The sequence below is a fragment of the Condylura cristata genome, unplaced genomic scaffold (assembly GCF_000260355.1).
Source record: "Condylura cristata isolate star-nosed mole 26May11 unplaced genomic scaffold, ConCri1.0 scaffold00003, whole genome shotgun sequence".
Classification (NCBI taxonomy): domain Eukaryota; kingdom Metazoa; phylum Chordata; class Mammalia; order Eulipotyphla; family Talpidae; genus Condylura; species Condylura cristata.
The window spans coordinates 75,123,133-75,146,622 of NW_004567104.1; the positions used below are offsets into that span (position 1 = coordinate 75,123,133).

The following is a 23,490-nucleotide window of genomic DNA, read 5'->3' on the forward strand; positions in this document are numbered from 1 at the left end:
CCGGGCGGGCTCCGCGGGCCAGGAGCGCGGCCCGGTCTAATATGCCCGGAACCGAGGCGCGATGAAGGAGAAATCCAAGAACGCGGCCAAGACCAGGAGGGAGAAGGAAAATGGCGAGTTTTACGAGCTGGCCAAGCTGCTCCCGCTGCCTTCGGCCATCACCTCGCAGCTGGACAAGGCGTCCATCATCCGCCTCACCACGAGCTACCTGAAGATGCGCGCCGTCTTCCCCGAAGGTGAGGCCTCAGGGGCGCCGGGCGGCGTCGGCCGAGCGGGGAGCCGGGGCGGCCGTGGGGCCGCCTCCCGCGGGTCAGCTCTGGGCATCTTGGCAAGGCCGCGGCGGGGCTTCGGCCGCTCAGCGAGGCCCAGTCTTGGTGGCCCGTGGGCCCGACGGCCTCCGGCGGGACGGGGCGAGCGGGAATTGTTTCGGATGCTGGTTCATTTTGGCCTCTCTCTCACTTTCTCCATTCTTCCCCCTCCCTACCTTTTGTCCTTATTTTCTTTCCTCATTTCTTTAACTCCCCTTTATTATTTTCTTTCCTCCACTCTTACCTCTTTTTTCCAGAAGGGAAGCATGTAAGTGCGTGCGCGCACACACCCTGGGGGAAGGTGCTTGCTGCTCCCACCCGGGAGTGAATTACTCATGAGGCCCAGGCCCTGTGTGCTCCAGCGCAGAGTGGGACAGAGGGTGATCGGGGCCTCGGGTCACCTCCCAGGTCACCTCTTTGCTCCCGGCTCTGGGTTTCTGGGGTGCAGGAGAGACAAGCAGTAGCAGCACCTTTCCGCCAAGGCCCCCTGCGAGGGAGACCAGGAGGTGGTTCATTTGAAAATTGGAGTCAGGCCTTTCGGGGCTGGAGTGATAACCCCTGGGCAGGGGCCGTGGGGAGCAAGGGCCCCCAGCACCTGCAGGTGCAGCAGAAACGGTGGCCTTGACCTGTGGGCATGCGGTGCTGACCGGCAGCACAGCCTGCCGGCCTGGGGGGCTGTGCACCTCTGGGCAGCAGGACCGCGGGAGGCCCTGGGCTGGCCTGTGTGTCTCGTGCCTCTAAGACCCGCTTCTCCCAGTGTCTGTCCCCTGCAGGAGTTGCCACCACTGGTGGGAGAGAGTCTGAGACGTGGCTGGGTGCTCTGTGCCAGGATGGGGGGCCCTCAAATATCCCAGGAGAGAGACCCCTGAAGTTTATGCCTCCGGGTCCCCAGAAGCCCTGGCGGCACTGGAGGGTGCTGCCATACTGGAGCCGGTGTCCCTGGGTGGCAGGGTGTCCGCAGCCGGGAGTGACCAGCCTTTTGCATTAGAGGCTCCAAGTCTGTTGCCAGTCATGTGTCTGACCTGGAGCCCAGTTAACTCTCGGTCGTTGGTGCCACAAGACATGGCCTGTCCTGCAGCACGGCTAGCAGGGGACCCAGGCCCAGGAGCCAGTGGCCAGAAGCGGAGGCTGGAACTCTGGGCACCTCCCAGCCGGCCAGTGCGTCCTTCTCCTCCCTCAGTGGGTACCCCACTGGTCTGAGCCAGCCCAGAACCCAGCGGAAGCCCTTTGCGTTTCTGTCCAGTCCCGGATTGACCCCCCCCTTCCAGCCCCAAAGCAGTCCCTCCTCTGGAGTAGAGGTTTTCTCTAGGATTGACTCTCCCAGCCCCCCCACCCCCCCATGGAGCGGGCAGCTAACTGGCTTGCCTGGGGAGCTGCATAGCCCGAGTGAGTGCTGCAGAGCAAGGTAGAGCAGGGACCAGCCCAGCCTCTTCTCCCACCGCCCCTGCCCTGATTAGAAATAAAAACTTAGGGAGAAACATGGAGATGAAATGACTTGTTACTGATGGTTTCAAGTAAGTTCAAAAGAGGAGTGTGGAGAAAGAGGCTAATTAGAAGCCGTTTGTCGGTGGGGGAATTTCCAGGAAAGCCTGCTAGAAATCCGGAAGTTGGCGTCAGCCCGTTTAAACTGGGCTTGTGTGTTCTCTGGGGAATGCGTTTCCACACATTTGGGCCCAGAATTGCTTGGCTCTGAGCTGACTGGGGGCCTGGGTCTCGGACACAGGCCGGAGTTACGCCTGCTTGAGGGGTGGCTTGCGTGTCTCCTGGGAGGTTCCTGCCGCCTGCAGTTCAGGAGGTATTGCAGGGAAGCTGTTTGTACCTACAGGGGCATTTTGGAAATGCCCCTGACCCTGGGGGTTCCCACTGGGGACTGAGAGGAGGTGCTGGTCTGGTCCCCAGCTCACATGCACAGCTGCATCAGGGAGCATTGGGCCGGCACTGGCCTGGAGGAATTTGCGGCAGCCTCTGAATGCTTCCAGGCTCTGGCAGAGGTCACCCCCACTAGATGTGGGCCACTACAAGGCTCCCCTCAATCACAGCAGCCCCGGTAGTCTGTACCCCTAAGTGGGTCTGAGGGGAAGATGCATTTAAAAGACCTTAGATATGCAAAACAACCTGCAGGCCTGAGTAGCCCCAGGTCAGAGGGGTTGGAAGCAACTATCTACAGAATGATCTAACCTGTTCTGGGCATGGGAGCTGAGCCGCCCGGGATGAGGTGCAGGATTGGGTGGGGTTTGGGGCCCACAGAGTCAGGCCCGGCCTCAGCCTCTGGGCCTCGGAGGGCTTTACGGCTAAGGCTGCCTTGCGCTGCAGCTTGAGTTCCAGACCTAGTCCAGCTCCTGGCTGCAAGCAGACCGATGCTGCACGGCCCTGCATGCCAAGCGCGCCTCCCTGTTCAGTAGCCCAGAGCAAGCGGGGCTCCTGGCAAAGAAGGCTCTAGAAGCCAAGTTAGGACTCTAGGAGCAAAGAGCAGGTCAAGGAGCTGCAGGAAGCGCAGACTGTTTCTTCATCCCTGAAGCCTCTGAGGCCGGCGAGGGCAGGCCACGGCAAGGGCCCAGACCCCGGACTGCCTGTTCCCCGGCATGCCACGCCACGGGCCAGGCCCTGTCTGGCCTCTGCTCCTTTCATCCGGAGACCCCCAGACAGGAGTAAGAAAGAGGGGCTCAGAAGAGCCCCCTGCCCGGGAGGCTTGGGGGCACTGGCACTTTCACAGCTGGGTAAAGCGCTGCTCTGTCAAGCTGCCCTGCGGGCCTCGGTCTGCTTGTCTGTAAAACAGGGCGCTTCCTGTGTGCGCCGGCCTGTGCAGGCAGCTAACCTGCTCTTACTCCGCTCTCCTCCTCGAGGGTCAAACAGTGCCTGCCAGCTCTGGTGCTGTGGGGGGCTTGCTCCCCAGCTATCTTCCTTCAGGTTTGACTCAGGAAACTACTGGGAGGCTGATGGGGCAGGGGAAGAGCCGGGGCTGGCTTTGGGATGGAGGCTGGGGGCTGGGGCCTGCTGCCCAGCCCAGGCCAGCTCCAGGCCGAGGTACCGGCTCCACTGCAGGGTGCCGGCCCCACGGACAGTTCCACCACCCAGTAGCCCCCAGTGGTCCACAATAGGCCAGGTTTGGTGCTGAAGACCCACTACAGGGAGGGTCTGTGACGTTCATCACCCCCTTCACTTAAAAGAAGCGATGATGTCACTCGCACAGAGAAGTGGGCTTGGAGGCCAGAATTATGCCGGTGTTAGCATTGGTTTGGGTTCGAATTCAGTCAGCTCTTCTCCCCCAACTGCCTCCAGTCAGGAGGGCCCTCCTAAAACATTCACACTGAGACTGTAAATGCTTTGGTTTAGAGGGTGTGGGGAGGGCGCACACACCCTAAGCCAAGTAGGGGTCACAGACCCCAGGAGTCTTCTGCTGCCCCCTGAAGTAATGTAGATTTTTAAATTTTTTACTGATTTTTAGAATAATATATTTTTACAGCCCTCTCTCCACCTCCTCCCAGAAGGAAGCCTTCCAGACTACACTCTGGTCCAGAAGGGAAAACTCACACTCAGGGAGCAGAAACAGGCAGTGGTGAAGGGAACGAGGTGCTGGGGCACCCGGGAGGCTGGAGGAAGGAGCTGGAGGTGGGGAGCACCCCAGATCACCCCTGGCTCCCAAGCCCCACCCCTGCTACTCTCTGGGGAGCTTAAAGGCAGCCTCTCTCCCTGGAGAGGCTGATGGCTAGGGGGCTCCATCCCCAGCTCAAGTTTCAAGACCTTGGGAGTTGGAGGGTACTATCAGCGGCCTGGGGTCTGGGTCTGGGCGCTGGCGCTGGGCCGGCAGGGGGACCTGGCAGGCGCCTGCTGGACCCACTGGAAGTGCCCTTCCCTCCCTCACTGGCCAGCGGTCAGGCTGACCGGAGCCTTCCTTGGGGCATCCCTCCCTAACACCCTCTCCCAACAGCGTCCCCAGCACACAGTGACTCTGGCTTAGGAACGCAGGGGGGCAGGTTTTCAGGAACCCGGAGGAAAGGAGCACTTAGCGGCCCCCTAAAAGGCCGGAGGAAGCCCAGAGCCTTGGCTGCTGACTGGGATCCTGGAGGGGGGGAGGAGGAGGGGGGGGGGACAGAGGTGTTTTAGAGACACATCACCACAACCTCCCCAGCTGCTAGTGCCTGGGGAGCCAGAAAGGGGTGACTACCTACCCTCCCTGCAGGCGCAGGTGGCTCAGAACCCATCATCCTGGGGTGATGGCGTGGGGGGCAGGGAGAGTGAGCAGAGGGGAGCTGGGCCGAGCTGGGTACTCTCCTGCCACTCCCTCACGGCCTTCCACTCCTGAGTGGTTCGCCTCAGATGACTCCAAGCTCCCCAGTATACACCCCACCCCCATCCCCATCTTGGGCAGGGGAAGTAGTCCTGGGGGGGAGGGGAGGGTGGAAGGAGGAAGGGGAAGAGCAGGAGGGAAGGCTGGCCCAGCCCGAGCTTAGGCCCAGCTAAGGCCGCAGCAGGGCGTTGCAGGGAGTTTCGCTCTGTTAATCCCATCGCAACTCCAGTGTGGCCGGGAGAAGTGGAGGTGAGCTGAGGAGGCAGCTGACCGCCTGGCATCTTCAGTGGTCAGGAAGAGGGGCGCTGCAGAGTTGGGGCCTGGAGTTCTCCTCATCCCAGACCCAGCTTTCCTGGGGGTTCCCTGTTGTTAGTCCTGTGAGGAGTCTTTTGTCACTCAAGACATCCAGGGAGTGTGAGAACCAGGACCCTTCTCGGTGCTTTTCTGAAAGTCCCGAACCTCTTTCCTGGGTGGGGGCTGCGTAGACCACTGGCCCCAGTGAGTGTGCAGCCGGGTCCAGAGGAACCCCAACCATCTTGCAGGTGCTAAGACAGCCCCTCCACTGGCCGCCCTGGCTGCAGAATCTTAGGTCTGGTCCCTGTTAGGGCCCCTGACCTGCTTCTGAAGGACAGGGCGCCTCCCACCCCAGACCTTGGCACAGCACAGCAGGCGCTCAAGACTTTGTTGACTGACCGAACTGGCACCCAGAGAGGAGGAACTCACTTTGGGGGGCTTCCAGGTGGGAGGTCCTGGTGGGTTTAAGCACAACAGCCAGGGTGTGGGTGCCCAGAAACAGGTATCCACAAATCCTCAGAAGCAGCTGGGGTACAAGGACTTGAGGTCTCTTTCCTTCTGCTCCTACCCCTGGTGACCTGGCCACCTGAGTCCCCAGTCACGGGATGCCCCCGAGGGCTGACACTTGAAGAGCAAGAGAGAGCCCAATCCTGAGTGTGGCCAGGAAGCCGCACTGCCTTGAGCCCCAGGCACAGGCTGTCCGCACCCACAGAGGGAAGGGAGGCCCGGGATGAGACCAAGGCTTGCCAAGGTCCGTGAGCTTGGAGCTAACCCAGCCTTTTCTCACGCCTCCCCTCATTTTTCTAACAACTAAAACCCTCTGTCCGGTGTGGACAGGGCCGCATGCCCAGCGCCTACTTGCCAGGAGCCCGTGCGGCCGTCCAGTACCCCAGTAGAGGCCATCTTACTGTCACTGCACGCCTTACCTTACGGAGCCCCCGCATTCCACCCAAAGTGGATTTTTATGGGCCAAATGAAAAGATCTCGCCCACCGCGGTTTCTAATGGAAGAGCTGGCAGCCCTGAGGCCGGGGGTGAGGTGGCATGGGGAGAAGCTTGGGGGGAGCCTCCTGCCATCTGCCGCCCCCAGGGTCCTGGGCGGGGCTTTGGGCTAAATCTCTGGCAAAGCCACAAAGAGGAGGAGTGGGAGAGAGCGGGGAGAGAGGGTAAGAATGAGCGAACCTGCCTGGCTGGTGGTCAGGTAACTGGGGTGCTTGCCAGTGGCCCAGGGCTTTTGCTAGCGCCCAGCCTTCGCTTTCGGAAGAGGGTGCACAGAAATGGGTCTGGGGAGGTCTTTCCCCAAAGCACAGGTTCCCCCATAGCCTAGGTCCTGGCAGAGGCCAGCTGGGGGCGCCAGGGTCACCCTGCCTCCCAGGAGAGCAGGGGGTGGCCTGGCCCGACCTGGGGAAGGGCCCCTGGACAGGATAAAAGGCAGTTAGGTGTGCTTTTGCAAATAGAATTCCCGGGTTCTTTCTTCCACATCCTGGGACTTTTACATTTCTGCCCTTTCTATTTCTGGCTACAGGGCCGAGTTTGGGCAGCAGTGGGAGTTAGGGCAGCGCTGGAGGGCACAGCCTCCGTGTGGGGTGCAGCAGGACCTTCCCCTGGGGTAGGAGTCAGGCCGACTGGATTTTGGGGAGAGATGGGGTTAAAGATGTAGCTCCATGGGGAGCTAAGGAGCCTCCAGGGGGAACTGGATAGTGGAAGTGAGCTATTTCCTAGGGCTGACCAGAATAAGCCCCTAGTTCTTAGTCCCAGAGTGAGAAATACAAGTTCACTCCTTTGGTCAGCACAGAACAGCTGGGTCTTGGGGCACCACACCCTCTTGGGACACCCCCCCCCTTGGCCTGCAGGACGGCTCTCCCGCAGGGGGCCTTTTCTCGCCTGAGTCTGAGAAGTTGTGCTGCTGTCCAGGCAGGGACATGGGGCGACTCTGCAGGGTCGTCTGCTCACCACCGCCACCGCAGAAAGGGCCGAGCCTCAGGGGTTCGGCATTCCCGCCGGGCCTCAGGGGTTCGGCATTCCCACGGGGCCTCAGGGGTTCGGGGTTCGGCATTCCCGCGGGCGCCCAGTCCGTGTCTGCGCTGCGATGCAGGTCCGACTCCCTGGCCCTGCTGCTGGGGGGGCTGGGGGCGGGGGTGTCAGCCGAACCCGCTCTCCTCGAGGGTTCAGCCTCGGTGGTGCGGCTGCGGCCCTGGCTGCCGCACGAGTGGGTCCGGAGCGTGGGGTGCCCTTGGCACTGGCCGCGTGCATCCCTCACTGGAGGTCTGTGGGTGAGGCCGGCCCAGACGGCCCTTAGCCGCCCCTCTCCTGGCTTCCAGCTCCTCTGAGCTCCAGAGCAAGCCTGGGAATGCCCGGCACAGCAGCTGAGCCTGGGGGCTTCTCTCCTACAGGAGCGACTTTCCCCTGGGGCATCCTGGGAGGTGGCCCTGAGGTGCAGGCCGACTTGGGGAACCAGTTAAGAGAGGAAGGGGTTGGGGGACCACAGTTACGTGCCAACCGACACCTCCCAGTTGCTGTCCAATTGGTTTGTGACTTTTACCTTCTTCGCCTTTCCAGGCTGGGCATCTGGGGCTGGAAGGGCAGCTGACGGATTCCCTGAGGTTGAAAAAGATCTTTCTGGCTATTTATTTACTTACTTATTTCAGCAGGAAAAGCTTCCACGCCAGCAGCCAGGGCTTTTCTCTGGGCCTCTCTGTCCTGGGGAGAATGTGGTTAGGTGCTCGGGAGCGAAGGAGGGTCCTGGAGAAACAGCAGAGACCCCTCTGGCTAGGATGGCGACCGAGTTCAAAGCAGATTGGATTACTTGGTAGTGGACGGCAGTCCCAGCCTCGGCAGGTGGACTTGCGGGAGGGTGGGCCGACCCGGCCTGACTGCTCAGGTGCTGGACGCCTGGACCAAGGCCTCCACTGGGATTTCTTCTCTGTCCTTTTCTTTTGAATGGAACTCAAAGGGCAGAAGGGAAGGTGCAAATGGTGGCCTGCGGGGACAGGGAAGCAGCACGGGACAGTTGGGACGCCCGGAGTGGACTCTGCGTGCCGTGCCGGCCGGGCTGGGCGCGGCCAGTGAATGGTCTGCTTTGTTTCTCCGTCCAGGTTTAGGAGACGCGTGGGGACAGCCAAGTCGCACCACGGGGCCCCTGGACAGTGTCGCCAAGGAGCTGGGATCGCATTTGCTGCAGGTAGAGTCCCTGCCCCAGAGGGAGGGATGTTGCCGGTGGCTGGGGACCCCTGCCAGCACCCCTGCCAGCACCCCAGGGGCCTTCCTCCCCACCTGATGCCCCAGCTGGGAGTTTGTTCTCCCCAGGACAGCCCCAATGCCAGGTCTGTCCCCAAGCTGCAGAGGTCACGTGCCCCGGGCTCCCCCATGGGCTCAGCTCAACTCTAAGCTGTCCCTACCCTCCTCCCCACCATTTCCCATAGCTCAGGCTCCAGAAACTGACCCTGAAGGCCTGGAGGCAGTGCACCTCTGGGTGTGGCTCGGTCTTTTCCGACCTTCCTGCATTCAAACTTTTCTTGCCGGCTGCTCCCTGCCTCAACAGGCAACGGACAGTGCTGGCCAGGCCGCTCTGAGCCGGACCAGGGCAGCAGCGCGAAGCACCTGGTCATTGTGTGTGGACCGGGCAGTGGGGCAGTGGCCATAACAGGCCGAGTTGGGGTTTACGGTTTATGGGCCAGGTTCTGTCCTGAATGTCTGAGTCTGGCTGCACTCTCTCGCACTGTGGGTTCTCTTTTTGACTTCATGTTTTCAGAGGAGGGAGTTGAGATGGGAGGCCAATCAGTGTCGGGGTCACACAGCAAGCCAGGACGAAACTAGAGCTCTATTCTTGAGGGACCCAGGTCAGCACTGGTGTGGCATTGCGGTCACCTGTGCCACCTAGGGAGACCCTGCGTGGTGTGCAGTCAGCCCTTAGCGTCAGGGCTGAAGTCGCTACACTGAGCGGGGACCTCCGTTTCCTCCCCATGCTGGGGTCATGGCGCCTGGTGAGCGCCCCCACCACTGGCCACTCCTGGCGCTGGCTCTGGGCGCTGGCACAGTGGTGGGCCAGGCCTTTCAATGCCCTTTACAGAACCTCATCAACAACCCGATTCATCTCCCCCTCCCTTCATTTGTCACTGCCGGGGAACCATGCCTGCAGAGAGCTAATTTGCGTTTCCTTCTTGGAGTTTGTGTTTTCTTTAAAAGAAAAAAAAAGAAGTTGGCGCAGGAGGCAGTGACTTGGTCAGTGAGGAGCCAGGAACTCTGATTTTGAAAAAGCAGATATTTTCAAACTCATTTGCCCCAAATGCCCTCCTGTGACTTATTGTAAAAATGCAGTCGCCGGGGGAAGAGAGGGCCCAGGGATATGTGAAACTTGACTGCATCTCCAGTGACTGCATCTCCATCTCCCCAGCCCTTCCCTGAGCCGGGATTTTGCAGGGTGTGTTGTAAGGGACACGAATATCAGGGACAGCAAAGGGCCAGCAAATGCCAATGAAAACGGGCAGGCAGCGTTGATCCCCCAAAGTCCCCACTGCACACGTCCTCCCCGCCAGAGTGTGGATCTCGGGCAGCTTTGCTTGACACAGAGTGTGCAAATCAGGCACTTTGCAGCTCCAAAGGCTTCCCTTCTCTGTTACCTGTGTTAGCTACTGCTGGCAACGTGGAGAATTTAGTGATGGTCATTTTTCTTTCTTAGTCCTGTGGCTAACGGTGAGCTACGATGTCATTAAATATATATCTCCGGAGTGGCTTTGGGTTCAGCGAGAATGCAAAGTGTGCCCAAGCCGCTTGCGACTAGACATTGTATTGTTGCTTTCTATTTTGGAAACCAAGCGACTGAGTGGGGAGCTGTTTTGTAGTTGGGTTAGAGTTGTGACACTGAGGCTTCAGATCTCGATGTAGACTCCCCCTCGAGGAAAGGTAAGGGTCCCTCCGCTGGCAAGAACCTCTGCAGCAGACTGTTGAGACCGCAGAATGTGAGGACAGCTTTCAGGCTTCTGCTGTGTGCTTTTTAATCCTCTGCCCCCAAAGAGGGAGGATTTCAGAAAACCAAAGGTAATCTGGTTTCAATTACATGCTGTAAAAATAGAATTTGTGGCCAGAAATTAATTTGGAATATTTTTTATGGGGGCAGCATTGTGGACTGTCTGACTCTTTTCACCGGCTTTATTGCCTTCGGTTCTGGATCTAGAATAGCAGCGGTTCAGACACTTGGACTTTCCTTTTGCAGGAACAAGGTCGTCTTGTTACCCTTGCCACACACAAATACCAGCCGTACCCCTTTATCTGTCCGTTTCTTGCTTTCAATGTGACTTTACCTTTTGGTCGGCTAGCTAACCAATTTAAGCAAAAACAGAATAGCAGTTGGACAGTTTTCACTTCTCCAGAAATGAGAAATGGATCCGCTTTCTTCATGCACGTTGCAGAGTATTTGATTTCTTGCAAACTTGGTCCAACTAATGCTGTAGAGAAAGTTTGTTAGGATAAAGGGGTGCTTCGTTTTATTTTCTGGGGAGTGGCTGTGTTTGGAATGTATTGTTCAAACGGAACTTGGGGGTAACTAGAAAATGGTGGCATATAAAGCTTACGCCCTAGAGGGCTAAGTGACCGTTGTGCCAGTTAGGGCATAAAATGGTCTCTCCAGTGGCAGATTTCCCCCTAGGAAAGGGACAACTCCGGGTTTGTGCTAAAGGCTAAAATAACCAACCAAGGAAGCCACTACGTTTTAGTGGCGGCGATAGGAATTCTCAAATGCTTTGCACGATTTTTGCGCTGAGGATGTCAAGTTGCTTTTCGGGTGCTGCAAAAGCCGAGGGAGCCTGGCCTGGGGCCCCCCGCCAGTCCTTCCTCCCTCTCGGGATTCGCGGGGAGCCTGAGCGCTGACGCCCCTCGGCGGCGGTGCAGCTGGCCCACCTGACGCCCTGGGGTAGCTACCACCTCTCACCGGACGCTTCTTTTTCAGACTTTGGATGGATTTGTTTTTGTGGTCGCGTCTGACGGCAAGATCATGTACATATCGGAAACAGCGTCCGTGCATTTGGGCTTGTCCCAGGTAGGTACCGCCGACCGTAGCCGGCTAAGTGGCGCAGCATCTCCAAAACTGGGAGAACGAGCGGCAGCCGGCATCTTCCCCTGGGTCGCGACCTGGCTTCGGACTCCGGTTTCCCCCTCCGCCTTACTTCTCTCCTCTTTTTTCACGGTGCGCGCCCACCCCCACCCCCGCAGGGCTCACCCCGGGGGGCGCTTTGCAGCCGCCGGCCTCTGCCGGGGCGCTGTCCTCGCCCGACCGGGGCGGCTCTCTGCCCGCACCCCGGGTTTTCAGCCCCCCGCGCGCCGGCCTGCAGCCACCTGGTGCGTGGCGGTGAGCGCAGAGCCGAGGTCGGGGGCGGATCTTGTACAGAATGTGCTTGGGAGAGAGAAGGGGCGGTGGATTTATGAGCGTTCACATGGCATTCGGGGTAATTTTTTTCTGAGTTTTTCCAGTCCAGTGGTCGTTTCAGTAAAGCATTTTATATGCTTGTGATAGAAACTCATAAAACTTGGTTCACTACTGTTTTGAACAGCAAGGGTCTGAGTGCTGAGAACATTTACATATTACTGAGTTTTCTGGAACCAGCTTCTAAAAAGGGGCTCATCTACTGGAGAGGGGGTCCCTCAGTCAGGCCGAGGTTTGCTGGGGAATTTGGCTGCGAACTGGACCCCCTGGGAGCGGCTAGCCAGTGGCAGCCTACCCCCCATTTCTGATTTCACAGCGTGGATGAGCGCTAAGACTCTCATTTTTAGTAAGTCTGAAGACTAAATGTTTCTTTACATCGTGAACTATCAGAGCGCTTTTTTTTTTTGTTTTCCATCACAACTGAAGACACACTAGAATTAATTAGATTCAGGAAATGGGCTCCCAGGAGGCTCATGAATAATCCCATCACTAGCTCCCCGGGTAGTTAAGTCAAAATAAAACATGCGATTAATATGGCTGAGGGTCGCTCACTGGAAACCAAAATTACCCATTTGGAAAATTGCATCTGGTGTCTTTCTTTCCTCCTTGTGACAATGAAGTTGTTTGACTCACCCCTTTGCTCTAACCCTCTCTTCTGGAGAACACATCGGTGGCCTCGTCCCTGCGGGTTATGCACCGAAGAATTCCTCAAAGTGAATCTCATATTCATTTGTTTGGTGCTTTCTTTCCCTTCCCTTTCCTCTTCCTGTTTGAAGCCAGGTGTCAGATAAGAGTGACTAAGGCTGACTCAGCCACCTTGACCTCAAGGGATCCGTGTACTTAGTGTATCAAATTTTGTTGGGAACATGAAATTTACTTTAAAAGTATTTTCCAAGGGTATTTGTTATGCTCTGAATTTCCATCGTGTCCCGTTTAGAGTTCCACAAGGCCTTTAGTGGGACCCACCTGACTAATTCTGTGGTTGATTGACCTTGATTGGATTTCAATCAAAACGCATAAAGCCTTTGATTCCTCTTACAGTAACGTCACAGGACACAGCATTGCACACAATAGTCACTGTTACCAAATACTGAATTTCTGTCTGAGCTTCCTAGCAGTCAAAGCAAGAAGGGAAATGCAGTCATGAGGTTTTCATTGCTCAAGCAGGTACTTAACCTTCCTGAACTATATCTGAAATAGAAAAATTATTCCTGTTCTACTGCTCTTTCGGGGTCTTAGTGAGACACATCGAAGTCCCTGTTTTTTTTGTTTTTTTTTTTTGTTTTTTGGTTTTTGGTTTTTTTTTTTGTGATGTAGGAACACTAGGGAGTTACATAAGACCCAACACCATTGCAGTTTCATTAGAACTTCAAATAGCACAAAAGTGGTTGCAGTATCCTGAGACAGACACATGTCAGAGCTGCTCATTGTTGGGAACATCCTGGCATATCCTAAGGGCATAGCACACAGCAGGCAGATGGCTCCAGTGCATTCCACCAGGCTGTCAGTGTGACATCCTCTCTCCCTCTCTCTTTTTCTCTTTTTATATGGGAAATAAAGCTGGTTATTTATGAGCACACTCATCAAGAACAGCCAAGATATTGGACAGATGACAGATCTCCCTCTCATTCATGATTAACTGCACAAAAGGGAATTGAAGCAGAATTGCAATTAAAATTCTATTTGCTTTTGGTCATAATGCAGAAATAAAACTTTATGTCATCATTTTGAAAGGGGAGGAAATTGTACACCACCATTTTCAAAGAAATGTGTCCAGATACCTATCTGTGTTGCCAGAGTGTCCTGCTTTAGAAAGATAAGTCAGTCGGTCTATACAGCAGCTGCTTTTTTCTTCCATCTCTCCATGGGACTGTCTAGGCTCCGACTCCAGCTACACAAACATGTTGGTGCAGACGTGAGCCCTAGGTGGGGTCTGGGTGTCCCGCAGTGAACTGTTTAAATAAGCCGCAAACATTCCCCTGAAATCTGCCTCTTGTTCACGATTAACTGTCTGAAGGGGATCTAGGCAGACAACACAGTGTGTCCTTTTTTTGGGTCTTTTTTAATGAAATAGTAAAATTAAGTATTAACTAGAATGTCACATGTCCAACTTCTGTTTAAAATTTTTTTGGCGCCCTTTATTTTTATTAGCAGTGAAACTCTAGGCAGATGTATCAAACGTGAATTCTTTACTGAAATGGGCTTAAAGTTGTTTCTAATTGCCAGAGGTAGAACACACTTTGATAAAAATGTACCCAGTGGCTGGAATCACCTTTAAATAGGTTCTTTCTGGTGAATGACGACAGGTGTGATTTCCTCAGTGCCCTTCTGTGCCCCAAGAACTCTCAGTTACACGCGATGACATTCTCTCATTAAGTAGCGACGTTTTCACATTAAGTCAGGGTTAAACTCTGTGCTAGCTACTCCGAGGGAACAGGAGCCTCTAGGTTTGCCATCACGGTGAGGAAATTCACAGCAGAGTGGTGTTTCATTTTATAAAAATCTGAATTGTCTAAATCACTCTCTGATTTGTCCATTTGGAAGTATGAAAATAAATTGTAGGTGTTAACAGCCCATCTCAACTCAAAACCTCGTATTAAATTTTCTTCTTGAAGGAAGAAATCTACTTCAGAGGGTAGAGCTTTTATTTACTTTTGCTTTTACGTTAGTGACTCCTGCTCTCAGGCTTATGTACCAACATTCGATTGCAATAGCCACAAAATGGGAGCCGCCTTCAGCCCCGGCGGCTGGTGGGAAGGAGAGGCAGGTCTCTGGCTGGAGAACTGTGTGCGTGCACCTCACGATTTACAGGCACAGTTTATATCTATTTTGATGAGGTAGGTGACGACTTTATTGAATGGCTTAGTGCCATGTTGTTTTTGTTTTTGTTTTTTTGCTAATGTGACCCACTTACTCGCCCTGGCAGGCGGGCAATAGCCTACTGTATGTACAGCTGTGCATTTCTTGAAGAACTTCCCCTACCCTAGAGGCTTAAATTTCTTTACCAGAGTTTATCCAGTATTATACTCGGCAACAAATATACATTTCAAGTAAATGTAGATCTAGATGAAATGGCTGCTTAAAGAAAAATATATATCGGAGACTGAGTGGCAGCACAACCATAAAAAAAATAACCTTGGCGTTGTTGCGGTCGAGATCTAATCCTTTCACTTTGAAAGCAAAAGGACAGCGCTTTATGTTTCCGGACATGACTCGAACCCTGAAACCCAAACCATCTTATTGTAAAATACTGAATTTACCATGGTCAGCAAAACATCCAAACAGTGGAATAAGCACTTCAGAGCCAAGGGTGGGTTTTTCCTCCCAACCCAGAAGAGTCTGTCTGGGGCTGCATTTATCATAGGTGGTGTCCTGGCAGGGAGAGAAGCGATGCAGCAAAACATGAAAAAGCTCTTAGAAGGAAAGCCATCCGTTTTGTAGTTAGCAGGGCTTTACAGATACTGATGTCCTACACGAGGGTCTGTTTTAGTAAGATCAATGTTTGAGACTTGGAGCGTTTGGTAGCAAGAGAGATATATGTGTGTGTAGGTGAGGGACTCAGATTTCTTTCGTCATTCAAAAGCGTGAGTAGGTATGTGAGTTTAAAAGCACCATGTCAACCATAGTTTTGAGTCAAGGTCAGCAGTTTTGTCATTCCAAGTTCTGTTATTTGAAGACTGTTTTACCTCCTAGCCTGAGCATTTTATGATTGACGCTAGTGTTCAGAAAATGCAGTCTTTTAGTTCACGGTCTTCACTCTGTCCTTCTCTAAGTGCGAGGCATGAGAACAGGATCTTTGAAAACAGATAAAACAACTTTGAGAATTTAAACTCAAATCGAAGCCCTAAGCACAGATGCAAGTGTTTTTGCAAGTCGCTGAAGATGTTTCCTTGAAAAGACATTGGATACTTTTTTCTGAAAAAGAGCTTTCAGCAAATCAGAGGTATCACATTTTCTTTAAAAATGTGGACCAGGGGAGTGGGGAATGGGCTCAGAAATGGGGAGTGTATGGGACTATGGTGATGGCACATGGGTGATTTGGTAATGGGAAGCCCATGGGAATTACAACTGAGATGGGAAAAGACACAAAATGATGTAAAAGTAAACTATTATATTAAAAAAAATTTTTTTAATTACAAAAAAAAAATGTGGGCCAGGGAGAAATGCCAGGCCAACAAACACACCCCCCCCCTTTTTTTTTCATTTTTAAATAAGCGACTGAAATTGTGAATCAATATTTTTTAAGTGCCTTGTTAGTAGCTCTCTCACTTTCATTCTGACAGAACTTCACAAGGCTTCTGTGTCACTGCCCTGGGGAAAAGGAGCTTTTTCCTGTCCCCAGTGGCCAGCTGAAATGTTACTGGTTGATTTAAACTTTTTGAGGATTAACAGGAATGACTTGAAAGAAGAATGTTTTGTTTTTCTTCCTCTTTGTGAATGAAGTCATTTCATAACTTTTTACATAAGTCAACATCCATTTGGGTCCTTAGAGAAGACTGGGTTTTGGGGTGGTAAGTAGCTAGGAGGAAGGATTTCTATATCAAGATTCTCTGTTTGCATAGTACTGGAATAATGCCGGAAATAGAACTGTGGAAGTCCTTTTAGGCACAAGATTACTTAGCTGGCCAGAAACATAATTTGTTCTTTTTCTTTAAAAACAGATTTATTTATTTATGCATACAAAACTGGGGTGCAGGCCAGAGGTGCAGTGAGAGGATGCCCCAGAGCCAGAGTGGGGGGCAGAACAGGCAGATGGATGAAGCACACTGCTGAGGGGGGCAGCGGGGAGACAGCGGAGCTCTGCCCGCCCTGGTCCCCTTCCTGACCGGGAATTGAACCCGCGCCGAAGCGGCTGTGACCCGCTTCGCAGAGCTGCGCTTTGACCAGTTGTGTCACCGTAATTTGTCCCTAACAAAAAAGCATCTCGCTTGTCTTAACAAATGGCAGCAGAGGCCAGGGGGAACTTGATCAATCATCTCACCCGCCCTGCCCCCGAGCTGAGGGCTGACGCTAATTTGCAGGCTTGCTCCAGGGGTGGGGGGTGGGGGGGGAGCGTCTCCATTGCTCCCGTGAGGGCACCCGCAGGGCTGCCCCGTTGCAGGAGATCACGCTGCCTCGCTCTGATGGAACCAGGGAGCCACCCAAGCAAACACTGGCGCAAGGCACTTAAAATAACCAGGGGTGCTTGGGGACAGGGCACTCCCTGCGCCTTGCCTGGCCCTCTTCCCTCGGGGCAGGACAGGAGATTTCCACCTGCCCAAAGCTCTTTGCCCCCCCCCCCAGGGCAGTTTCTAAACCCACTTGAGTCTCTTGGGGGCTGGGGGCTGCGTCCACCCAGGGCACCCACCACCCCAGGGCACCCCAGTGCTGGCTCACTGTCCTTGTTGTGTGATTGATCGCTGAAATTGGATCCACTCACCATGGCTCAGAGCCTGCTCTGATGGTGTTTCTGGAACATTCTGCGGCACTATCCATCTGCAGCTGTGTCAGGGATCGCGCTTCAGAGTTTGGGAGAAAAATGACAAGTCCCCAAGGTTAGGAAAGGAGTCTGGGGGCTGCGTAGGATCACAGCGGTGGTGCTGTCCCGGGCATCCCGCGGGGTGTCCACCCCAGTGTGTCTGGAAGTGGGTGGGTCGTGGGGCCACCCAGCCGCGCCCGTGGGTGGTCAGGCCAGTGGTCATCCTGGCCAGGGAAGGCTGGAGACACGTTCCTGGTGGCGTGAAAGGCCTGGCAGTGGCCAGGCTGAGCTCAGAGCTGACCGGGGCAGGGCCTTTGCTGAGGGACTGAGGTGGAGCAGACCCCTGTGACACCAAGCCCGCTCAGCCTGGGTGGACGAGACCCTCCCCAGACCGCACTCCAGACGCGGTGGCTGGGCTCCCGGCCGGTGCCTTCAGGCAGCAGGCAAAGGGTGAGGTCAGGCCTTGGGGTCACCTGCCTCCGGCTCCTCCTCACGTTCCTGTTCTTCCTGCCCAGCACTCAGCTCCTGCGCCTTGTGGGGCAGTGGGAGTGTGGGTTGTAGCCAGAGACCTAGGTTCTGCACCTGCGGACGCACCTTGCCGCACCCCACCCGCCCGACTGTTCTGGGGGAGCGTCTGACTGTCCCCTCCTTCCGTGCTGTGGCAGGTGGAGCTCACGGGCAACAGCATTTACGAGTACATCCACCCTTCCGACCACGACGAGATGACGGCTGTGCTGGCTGCCCACCAGCCGCTCCACCACCACCTGCTGCAAGGTACGTGCTCGGGTGGGAAGAAACGGGGTGAGACCCACGCGGCCCTGCCAGGCGCTCTGGGCTTTGCCCCCACCTGCCCAGACGGCAGGACCAGGCTGGCCAGCGGGGCCGCTCCCCTGCACACAGCACCCGCCCGGGGGCCATCAGCCCCAAGGCCCTGCCCTTCCAGCCCGGCCCGCCCTGTGAGAGTATGTTGGATGCTGGGGGCCAGCAAAGCTGCCCAAGGGCCCCTGCAATACGGGTTCCACCTGGGCTGTTTTTTGTTTTTTTTTAAGTTTATTTTTGTGTAGGAGAACTGGGGTACAGGTCAGAGGTGTGGGGGAATGAGAGGTCTCATCGGAGACAGAGCGGGGAGCAGTACAAGCAGATGGACGAAGCACATTGCTGGGGGGAGCAGCGGGGAGACAGGAGAGGTCTGCGGCGCCCTGGGGGTCACTCCCTGGCCGGGGATCAAACTCAGGCCACAGGGTGACAGTGCCGAGGCTCAACCCCTGGGCTACCGGGGAGGCCCCTTGACCCAGAGTTCCGAGGCTGGAACGCAGGTTTTGTGACCGGGGCGTGTGGGGGTGCCGCAGCTTTAGTCCCTGCAGCGAAGGGTCGGCTTACCCCTGCTGGCAGGTGGTCCGCAGTGAGCCGCCCGACGACCCCTGTGCCCGCAGTTGGCCGACGGAAGCACAGGCCTCCCCGTGCCTTGTCGGTGGGGCGGGCATGGGAGCACCTGGTTTGTGGCCAGCTCTGTGGTCAGGCTTCAGGAGTCCGAGGCGGTGCCGGGTCGCGCTATTTAACAGGTTGAGCAGCTCTCTGGGGAGCTGGGATAGCTGGCTGCGGATGCAGGTGATCCCAGCCGAGTCTCCTCCACAGGATGTTAGGCATTTGAGACGGTCTCCTGAGCGGGCATGTGTGGGCCGTGCGTCCTGGCACCGGCCAGCCAAGAAGCCCTGGTCTGGATGGACAGGTCCACCTCACTGGCCTGGCTCTGTCCAGGGACAAGACCCTCCTCCAGACCGGCCCCTCGGTCCCTCCTGTGGGCAGCGCAGTCAGGACATACATGGTGGGACCATTCAGTGAGGACTGACGCAAAAGTCATTATCCAAGGGGCTCCGTGAATTGTCCTTGTGATGTGCTGGGAAGACAGACGAGGGCTGACCGGGAGCCTCTAGCTGCCTCTGACCATGCAGTGCAGTGATCAGTGGGTCTCTTGTCTGCCTTGGACTGTGGAACCCCAGGGTGGCCAGAATTGCCCAGTGGGACAGATGTCAAAGATGAAGCATTCTGTGTCACCAGCCACAGAAAAGAAAGGAGGCTCCCTCTTCTGCCCCTCTTGGGGAAGGGTCGTTGGAAGGCAGGGAGGAGGCAGCCGGACGAAGACACCCAAGTACCACGTTCGGACCCCCTGGGAGCAGGCCCGAGCCCAGCCCAGACGCGGTCTCCACGAGTCTGGGCAGAGGCAGGCGCTGCCTCGGAGCTGGGCCAGGCCGGGGCCGGGGTCCTTGGAAGTGGCATGTCTGCTTGGATGTCTGCTCGAGACTCTGGCGGACTCTGTGCTGAAGAGAGCTGGGTGAGAAGCTGACAGCCCACCTGAAGCGCTGACCAAGCGGCAGGCCGGCCACGTCCGCGGTGCGCCGTGCCGAGTGTGTCGGAAAGCCCCGGCCTGTCTGCCTTCAGCCCTTCCGCCATTTTGCCCTCCACTGTCACAGCCTTGAGACAATGGGTCGATAACAGCAGGCAGGGCCACTCGGGACTGCCGTAGGCCTCCGCCTCCCCATTCATGGGGCTCAAGAGCGGAAGCAGGCAGGTCTGGAAGAGACGGGGCCGTGCTCTGACTCATTTTGGGCGTCAGGTGCCAGGCCCTGGGTTTCCATTTGTGGGGCTCTTCTCCGAACCGGAGAGGTTCAACCTAGCTGAGCATGGCGGGCGGCGCCATGTCAAGGGAAAGCCCTGTGCCTGCAGCCCCCAGCCCCTGCAGAGGGACTGAGGGGAACACGTTTGCTGCTGCAGGCAGGGAGAAGGGGCCTCTGGGCCATCTCCCTCCCTCACGCAGCGGGCAGAGCCTCTAGGGGTCGGGAGGGCGCGGGGTGTCATGGGGAGGGGGCGGGGGCTTGCTTCCATCCCAGAGAAAGTAAACCTGCTGTAAAAGTGGCTGTGTTAACCACCGCCAGCTGGCTGTTGATCTGGGTGGGGTGACTCCCGGTCACCCAGGGGCGGGCCTGCCTGCGTGCCAGAGGCTGGTGTAGCTGCTGAAGCGAGGGTGTTTCCTTCTCGGGCTTGTTTGCATTTGCAACAGTGAGGTCAATGACCTGTGCCCTGGGCCGTGGGGTTAGTAGGAGAAAGAGTCAGAACCCCAAGCATCCAGCGGGGTGTTGGGGGGGTGTCTGTCCTGGGCTCTGAGTGAGCCAAAAGCTTTGATCTAGAGCTCTGTTCCCCCGTCCACACTGGTGGGGAAGTGCTCAGGGCTGGCTCCCTCCGCCAGGGCAGGGGGCGCGTTCTGCATCCTGGTGTTGGCTGCTATCTGCCGCCTGAGGGAAGTCAGCTGCCCCTGGCTCTGCTGTGGGCACAGGTACCCCCCACAGGTCGCAGGTCCTCCTGGCGCCCCGTCTCTGTGGCCGGGCGGCAGGCACAGGCAGTTGAGTCGAGCTGGGTCCCGTGTTGGTGCCTTCCAAGCTCTGGCTGGGCTGCCTTCCTCTGGGGCAGGTGGGACCCACAAGGGAAGGCGCACCCCTCCCACCCAGGCCAGAGCTCTCCGGGTCAAGGGAGGGGCCGGGGAGCCTGCAACTTGGGTTCCACGGAGGGTCCAGAGGGTTTGTCGACATTGTCGGAAGCGAGACAGGGGCGCTGGGGACAGCGTGGAACCGCCCCACTCCTGCTTTCAGAGTACGAGATAGAGAGGTCCTTCTTTCTTCGGATGAAGTGTGTCTTGGCGAAAAGAAACGCAGGCCTGACGTGCAGCGGATACAAGGTACAGGGGCCCTGGTGTGAGGGAGGGAAAGGCGCCCCGTGGCCACCAACCCAGAAAGGCACATGCCCTGCAGAGGTCGCTGCAACCCAGTTTGCAGAGGCCGGACGCGGGGGTGGCCGCGGTGCGCTGGACACGGGCGGGGTCCGCAGACATGGCCACACCGCCGCTGGTGCTCTTTGGCCGTCGGGACAGATGGGGCTTGGCCACTGACATGGGACCAGGGAGCGGGGTGCCTGTGTAGTGACCTAAGTCAGAAGGGAGGGGCCAGTTCTGCCTGTCTGTACAGTGCGAAGCCGTTTGCCAATGTGAAATACAAAAACCAGTGTCCGGTAATGGGCATTGGGTGGGGGAGGGCCACAGGGGCGCAGGGGCGGGGTGGGAGGGGAGACAGACGGGGAAGGAGCCGAGCTTCGCTCCTGCTGAGCGGCGCTCGGAGTGTTCGGGAGAGGCTGGGCTGGGCCATCCCGTGCTCGGGTGAGACCAGCAGGCCGGCCCAGGCCTCACCTGCTCTCCGCTCTCCAGGTCATCCACTGCAGCGGCTACTTGAAGATCAGGCAGTACGTGCTGGACATGTCCCTGTACGACTCGTGCTACCAGATCGTGGGGCTGGTGGCCGTGGGCCAGTCGCTGCCGCCCAGCGCCATCACGGAGATCAAGCTGCACAGCAACATGTTCATGTTCAGGGCCAGCCTGGACCTGAAGCTGATATTCCTGGACTCCAGGTGAGCGCGCCCTGCCCAGTGCCCGCCGCGGCCAGCCTGCAAGTGGCTCTCTCCTGGAGGGAGCAGGCCGGAGGATGTGGCAAGGGACCCGTGAGCCGCGCCAGGCCCGAGACCCCAGCCGCGGGGCGCAGCTGCTCAGGGGCGTGGCTGGAGCTCTCCATTCCCATGCGCTGTGGCACCTGAGAACTGCAGTGTGTGCCGGGCCACAGGGCCCTTTCCGAGCCTTTGGGGGTCACGGGGGGGCTGTGACACGGGGCCAGGCGGGAGCAGAGGTCCCCTTCTCTGGGGGAACGCTATGGACGCCCCACTGATACGGCCCCAGGGCTGCCCCTGCCAGCTGGGGGTACCCACCCACTGGAGCACCTCTGTAGAGAGGGAAGAGGCCGGATGAGCCCCGACGGGAGGCCTGCAGAGGAGGGGGTCTGCTGGGGAGGCCCTGGCCTGGCCCCCGCGCCACTGTCCCGGGCAGCTGCAGGCCTCACTGGAGGGCTGAGGGGGGCTTGTGATTTTCTTATCTGCACAAAGGGGCAGCCGGTCCTGCCCACTCCACTACTGTCGGGGGCCGGTGGGGAGTGAGAGTAGAGGACAGAGGCGAAGCGTCTGTAAAGGCAAAAAGCTGGATCTACCTGCATCTTGGCCGTAAGGCGCCTCGGCTACGGGATAAGAAGCTGTAATCTGCGGCCTCACCCCCTGACTCTTGGGGTGGGGGGCTTTCGGGAGAAAGGCTGTGCGTACCCACGTTTGTTTTCTGTGTGTCCGAAGCTATGACTGGTCGATTCTTCTTTTCTCTCTCCTACGGCCCCCCGGCTCTGGGTCACCCCTGCCTGGAGTGGTGCCCGAGGTCACTGTTTAAGAACGTCGAAACGTCGAGGAGCTCCAGCTTGTTTGCTTCCTAGTTTTTCTCCGACTGTCCTAGCAACTCCCCCTGGACTTAGCGACTGCTCTGGAGGAGGGAAGCGGGGTGTCCTCAGGGGAGAGGTCTCAGTCTTCCCAGGTGGCTTAGCCCACATGCATAGATGGAGGACATCACGGGAGAGGAGGCGCGAGGTTAGCTGGGGGCCCAGACGGCTCCAGGAGGGAGCCTCCGAGGGTGCTGTCCGGGACGCCAACGTCACTCTCCGTCAGGGCGAGAGGACCGCACCTGGGTGAGTGGGGCAGGACGGAGGTCGGCCGAGGAGGACACCCCGCCCTCACAGAAGGCCCGACTGTGCTTCCTGCTCAGAACCAGGAAGCTTCTAGCAAAGCCTGGCGGCTTATTCTGAACCTCGGTCCTCGAGGGCCTCACAGGGCCAGAAGTGAGCGGGAGGGGTCTTCCCACTCAAGCTGCTTGGCTCCATGGTGTGTAGGCCCACGGGGCGGGCGGGGTGGACCCCCCCGCCCGGTGTGGACATGCCCAGGGCCTCGCGAAGGCTTGGCTTGACACCCACTGCCCCAGAGCCCCAGGGCCAGGGTGCTGGACCCAGCTGGCCCCCACCCAGAACAATCCCTGACACAACTGAACTCAGCATAACCCGAAATTTGGTTCTTCGGGGTTTTGTGGTATTTCACTTTGAAACTGTAGCTGGTGCTTTAGCTAAGGATGGGTGAACCCAGCGATGTTCGGGGTTTGGCAGAGCCCTCTGACAGGTCTCAGACAGTAGAGGTCTGGAAAGGCGGGAGGGCGGGCTGCCAGAGCCTTTCCTTCCCTGTAATTCCTCAAGCCAGCCTGTACTTTGATGAGAAACCTAATACATGTGTTTCTGATTCATTTACACTTGCGGGCCCTTGTTTGAAGCTTTACGTCCAAAGGGTCTGGGAAGCCTCTTTCATCCCTGCGCTGTACAGATGCCTGGCTGGCTTTCTTGGGGGGCAGCCAGACGTCTCAATTTACCTGCCACACAGAGTCAGGCTCCCACGGGGCCTCGTGCTCTCAGTGCTCCCTCTGAGAGCCCAGCTCCTCCGTGCCCTGGGGATGGCACCGGTCCGTGACTCCAGGGACACCCAGGGCTCCCCCAGACCAAGGGTCCACAGCCCACAGAGAGCTCAACAGAGGGGCCTGGGTGAAGGGATGGACAAGAGGCCAGGTCTCCCCGGTTCATCCCCAGCTGACCCTTCAGAATGGGGGGGCCAGCCGCAGCCTCCCTCCCACCCCCGCCCCAGGACGCACCTCCCACCCAGTCTCACCTCCCGTGGGAGCCCTCGTGCCCTCTTTCATCTGTTCTTGAATATCCGTCACCAAGGGGCCCGGCCACCCCCTCCCCAGCGTAGGTCCTGGCTCCGCCATCCAAGGCCTG

The 23,490-nt window shown here is 57.1% G+C and overlaps 1 protein-coding gene across 1 annotated transcript in view; it reads left to right on the forward strand.

Moving 5' to 3' along the window:
- The window catches only part of SIM2 (single-minded family bHLH transcription factor 2), a 35,425-nt gene continuing 11,935 nt past the window's right edge, over nt 1-23,490 (forward strand). The window contains exons 1-6 of the mRNA XM_012730887.1: nt 1-236; nt 7,985-8,070; nt 10,834-10,923; nt 17,431-17,539; nt 20,410-20,495; nt 21,018-21,217. Coding sequence (XP_012586341.1) covers nt 62-236; nt 7,985-8,070; nt 10,834-10,923; nt 17,431-17,539; nt 20,410-20,495; nt 21,018-21,217 — 746 coding nt within the window. The 5' untranslated portion in view covers nt 1-61. The remainder of the gene's footprint in view (nt 237-7,984; nt 8,071-10,833; nt 10,924-17,430; nt 17,540-20,409; nt 20,496-21,017; nt 21,218-23,490) is intronic.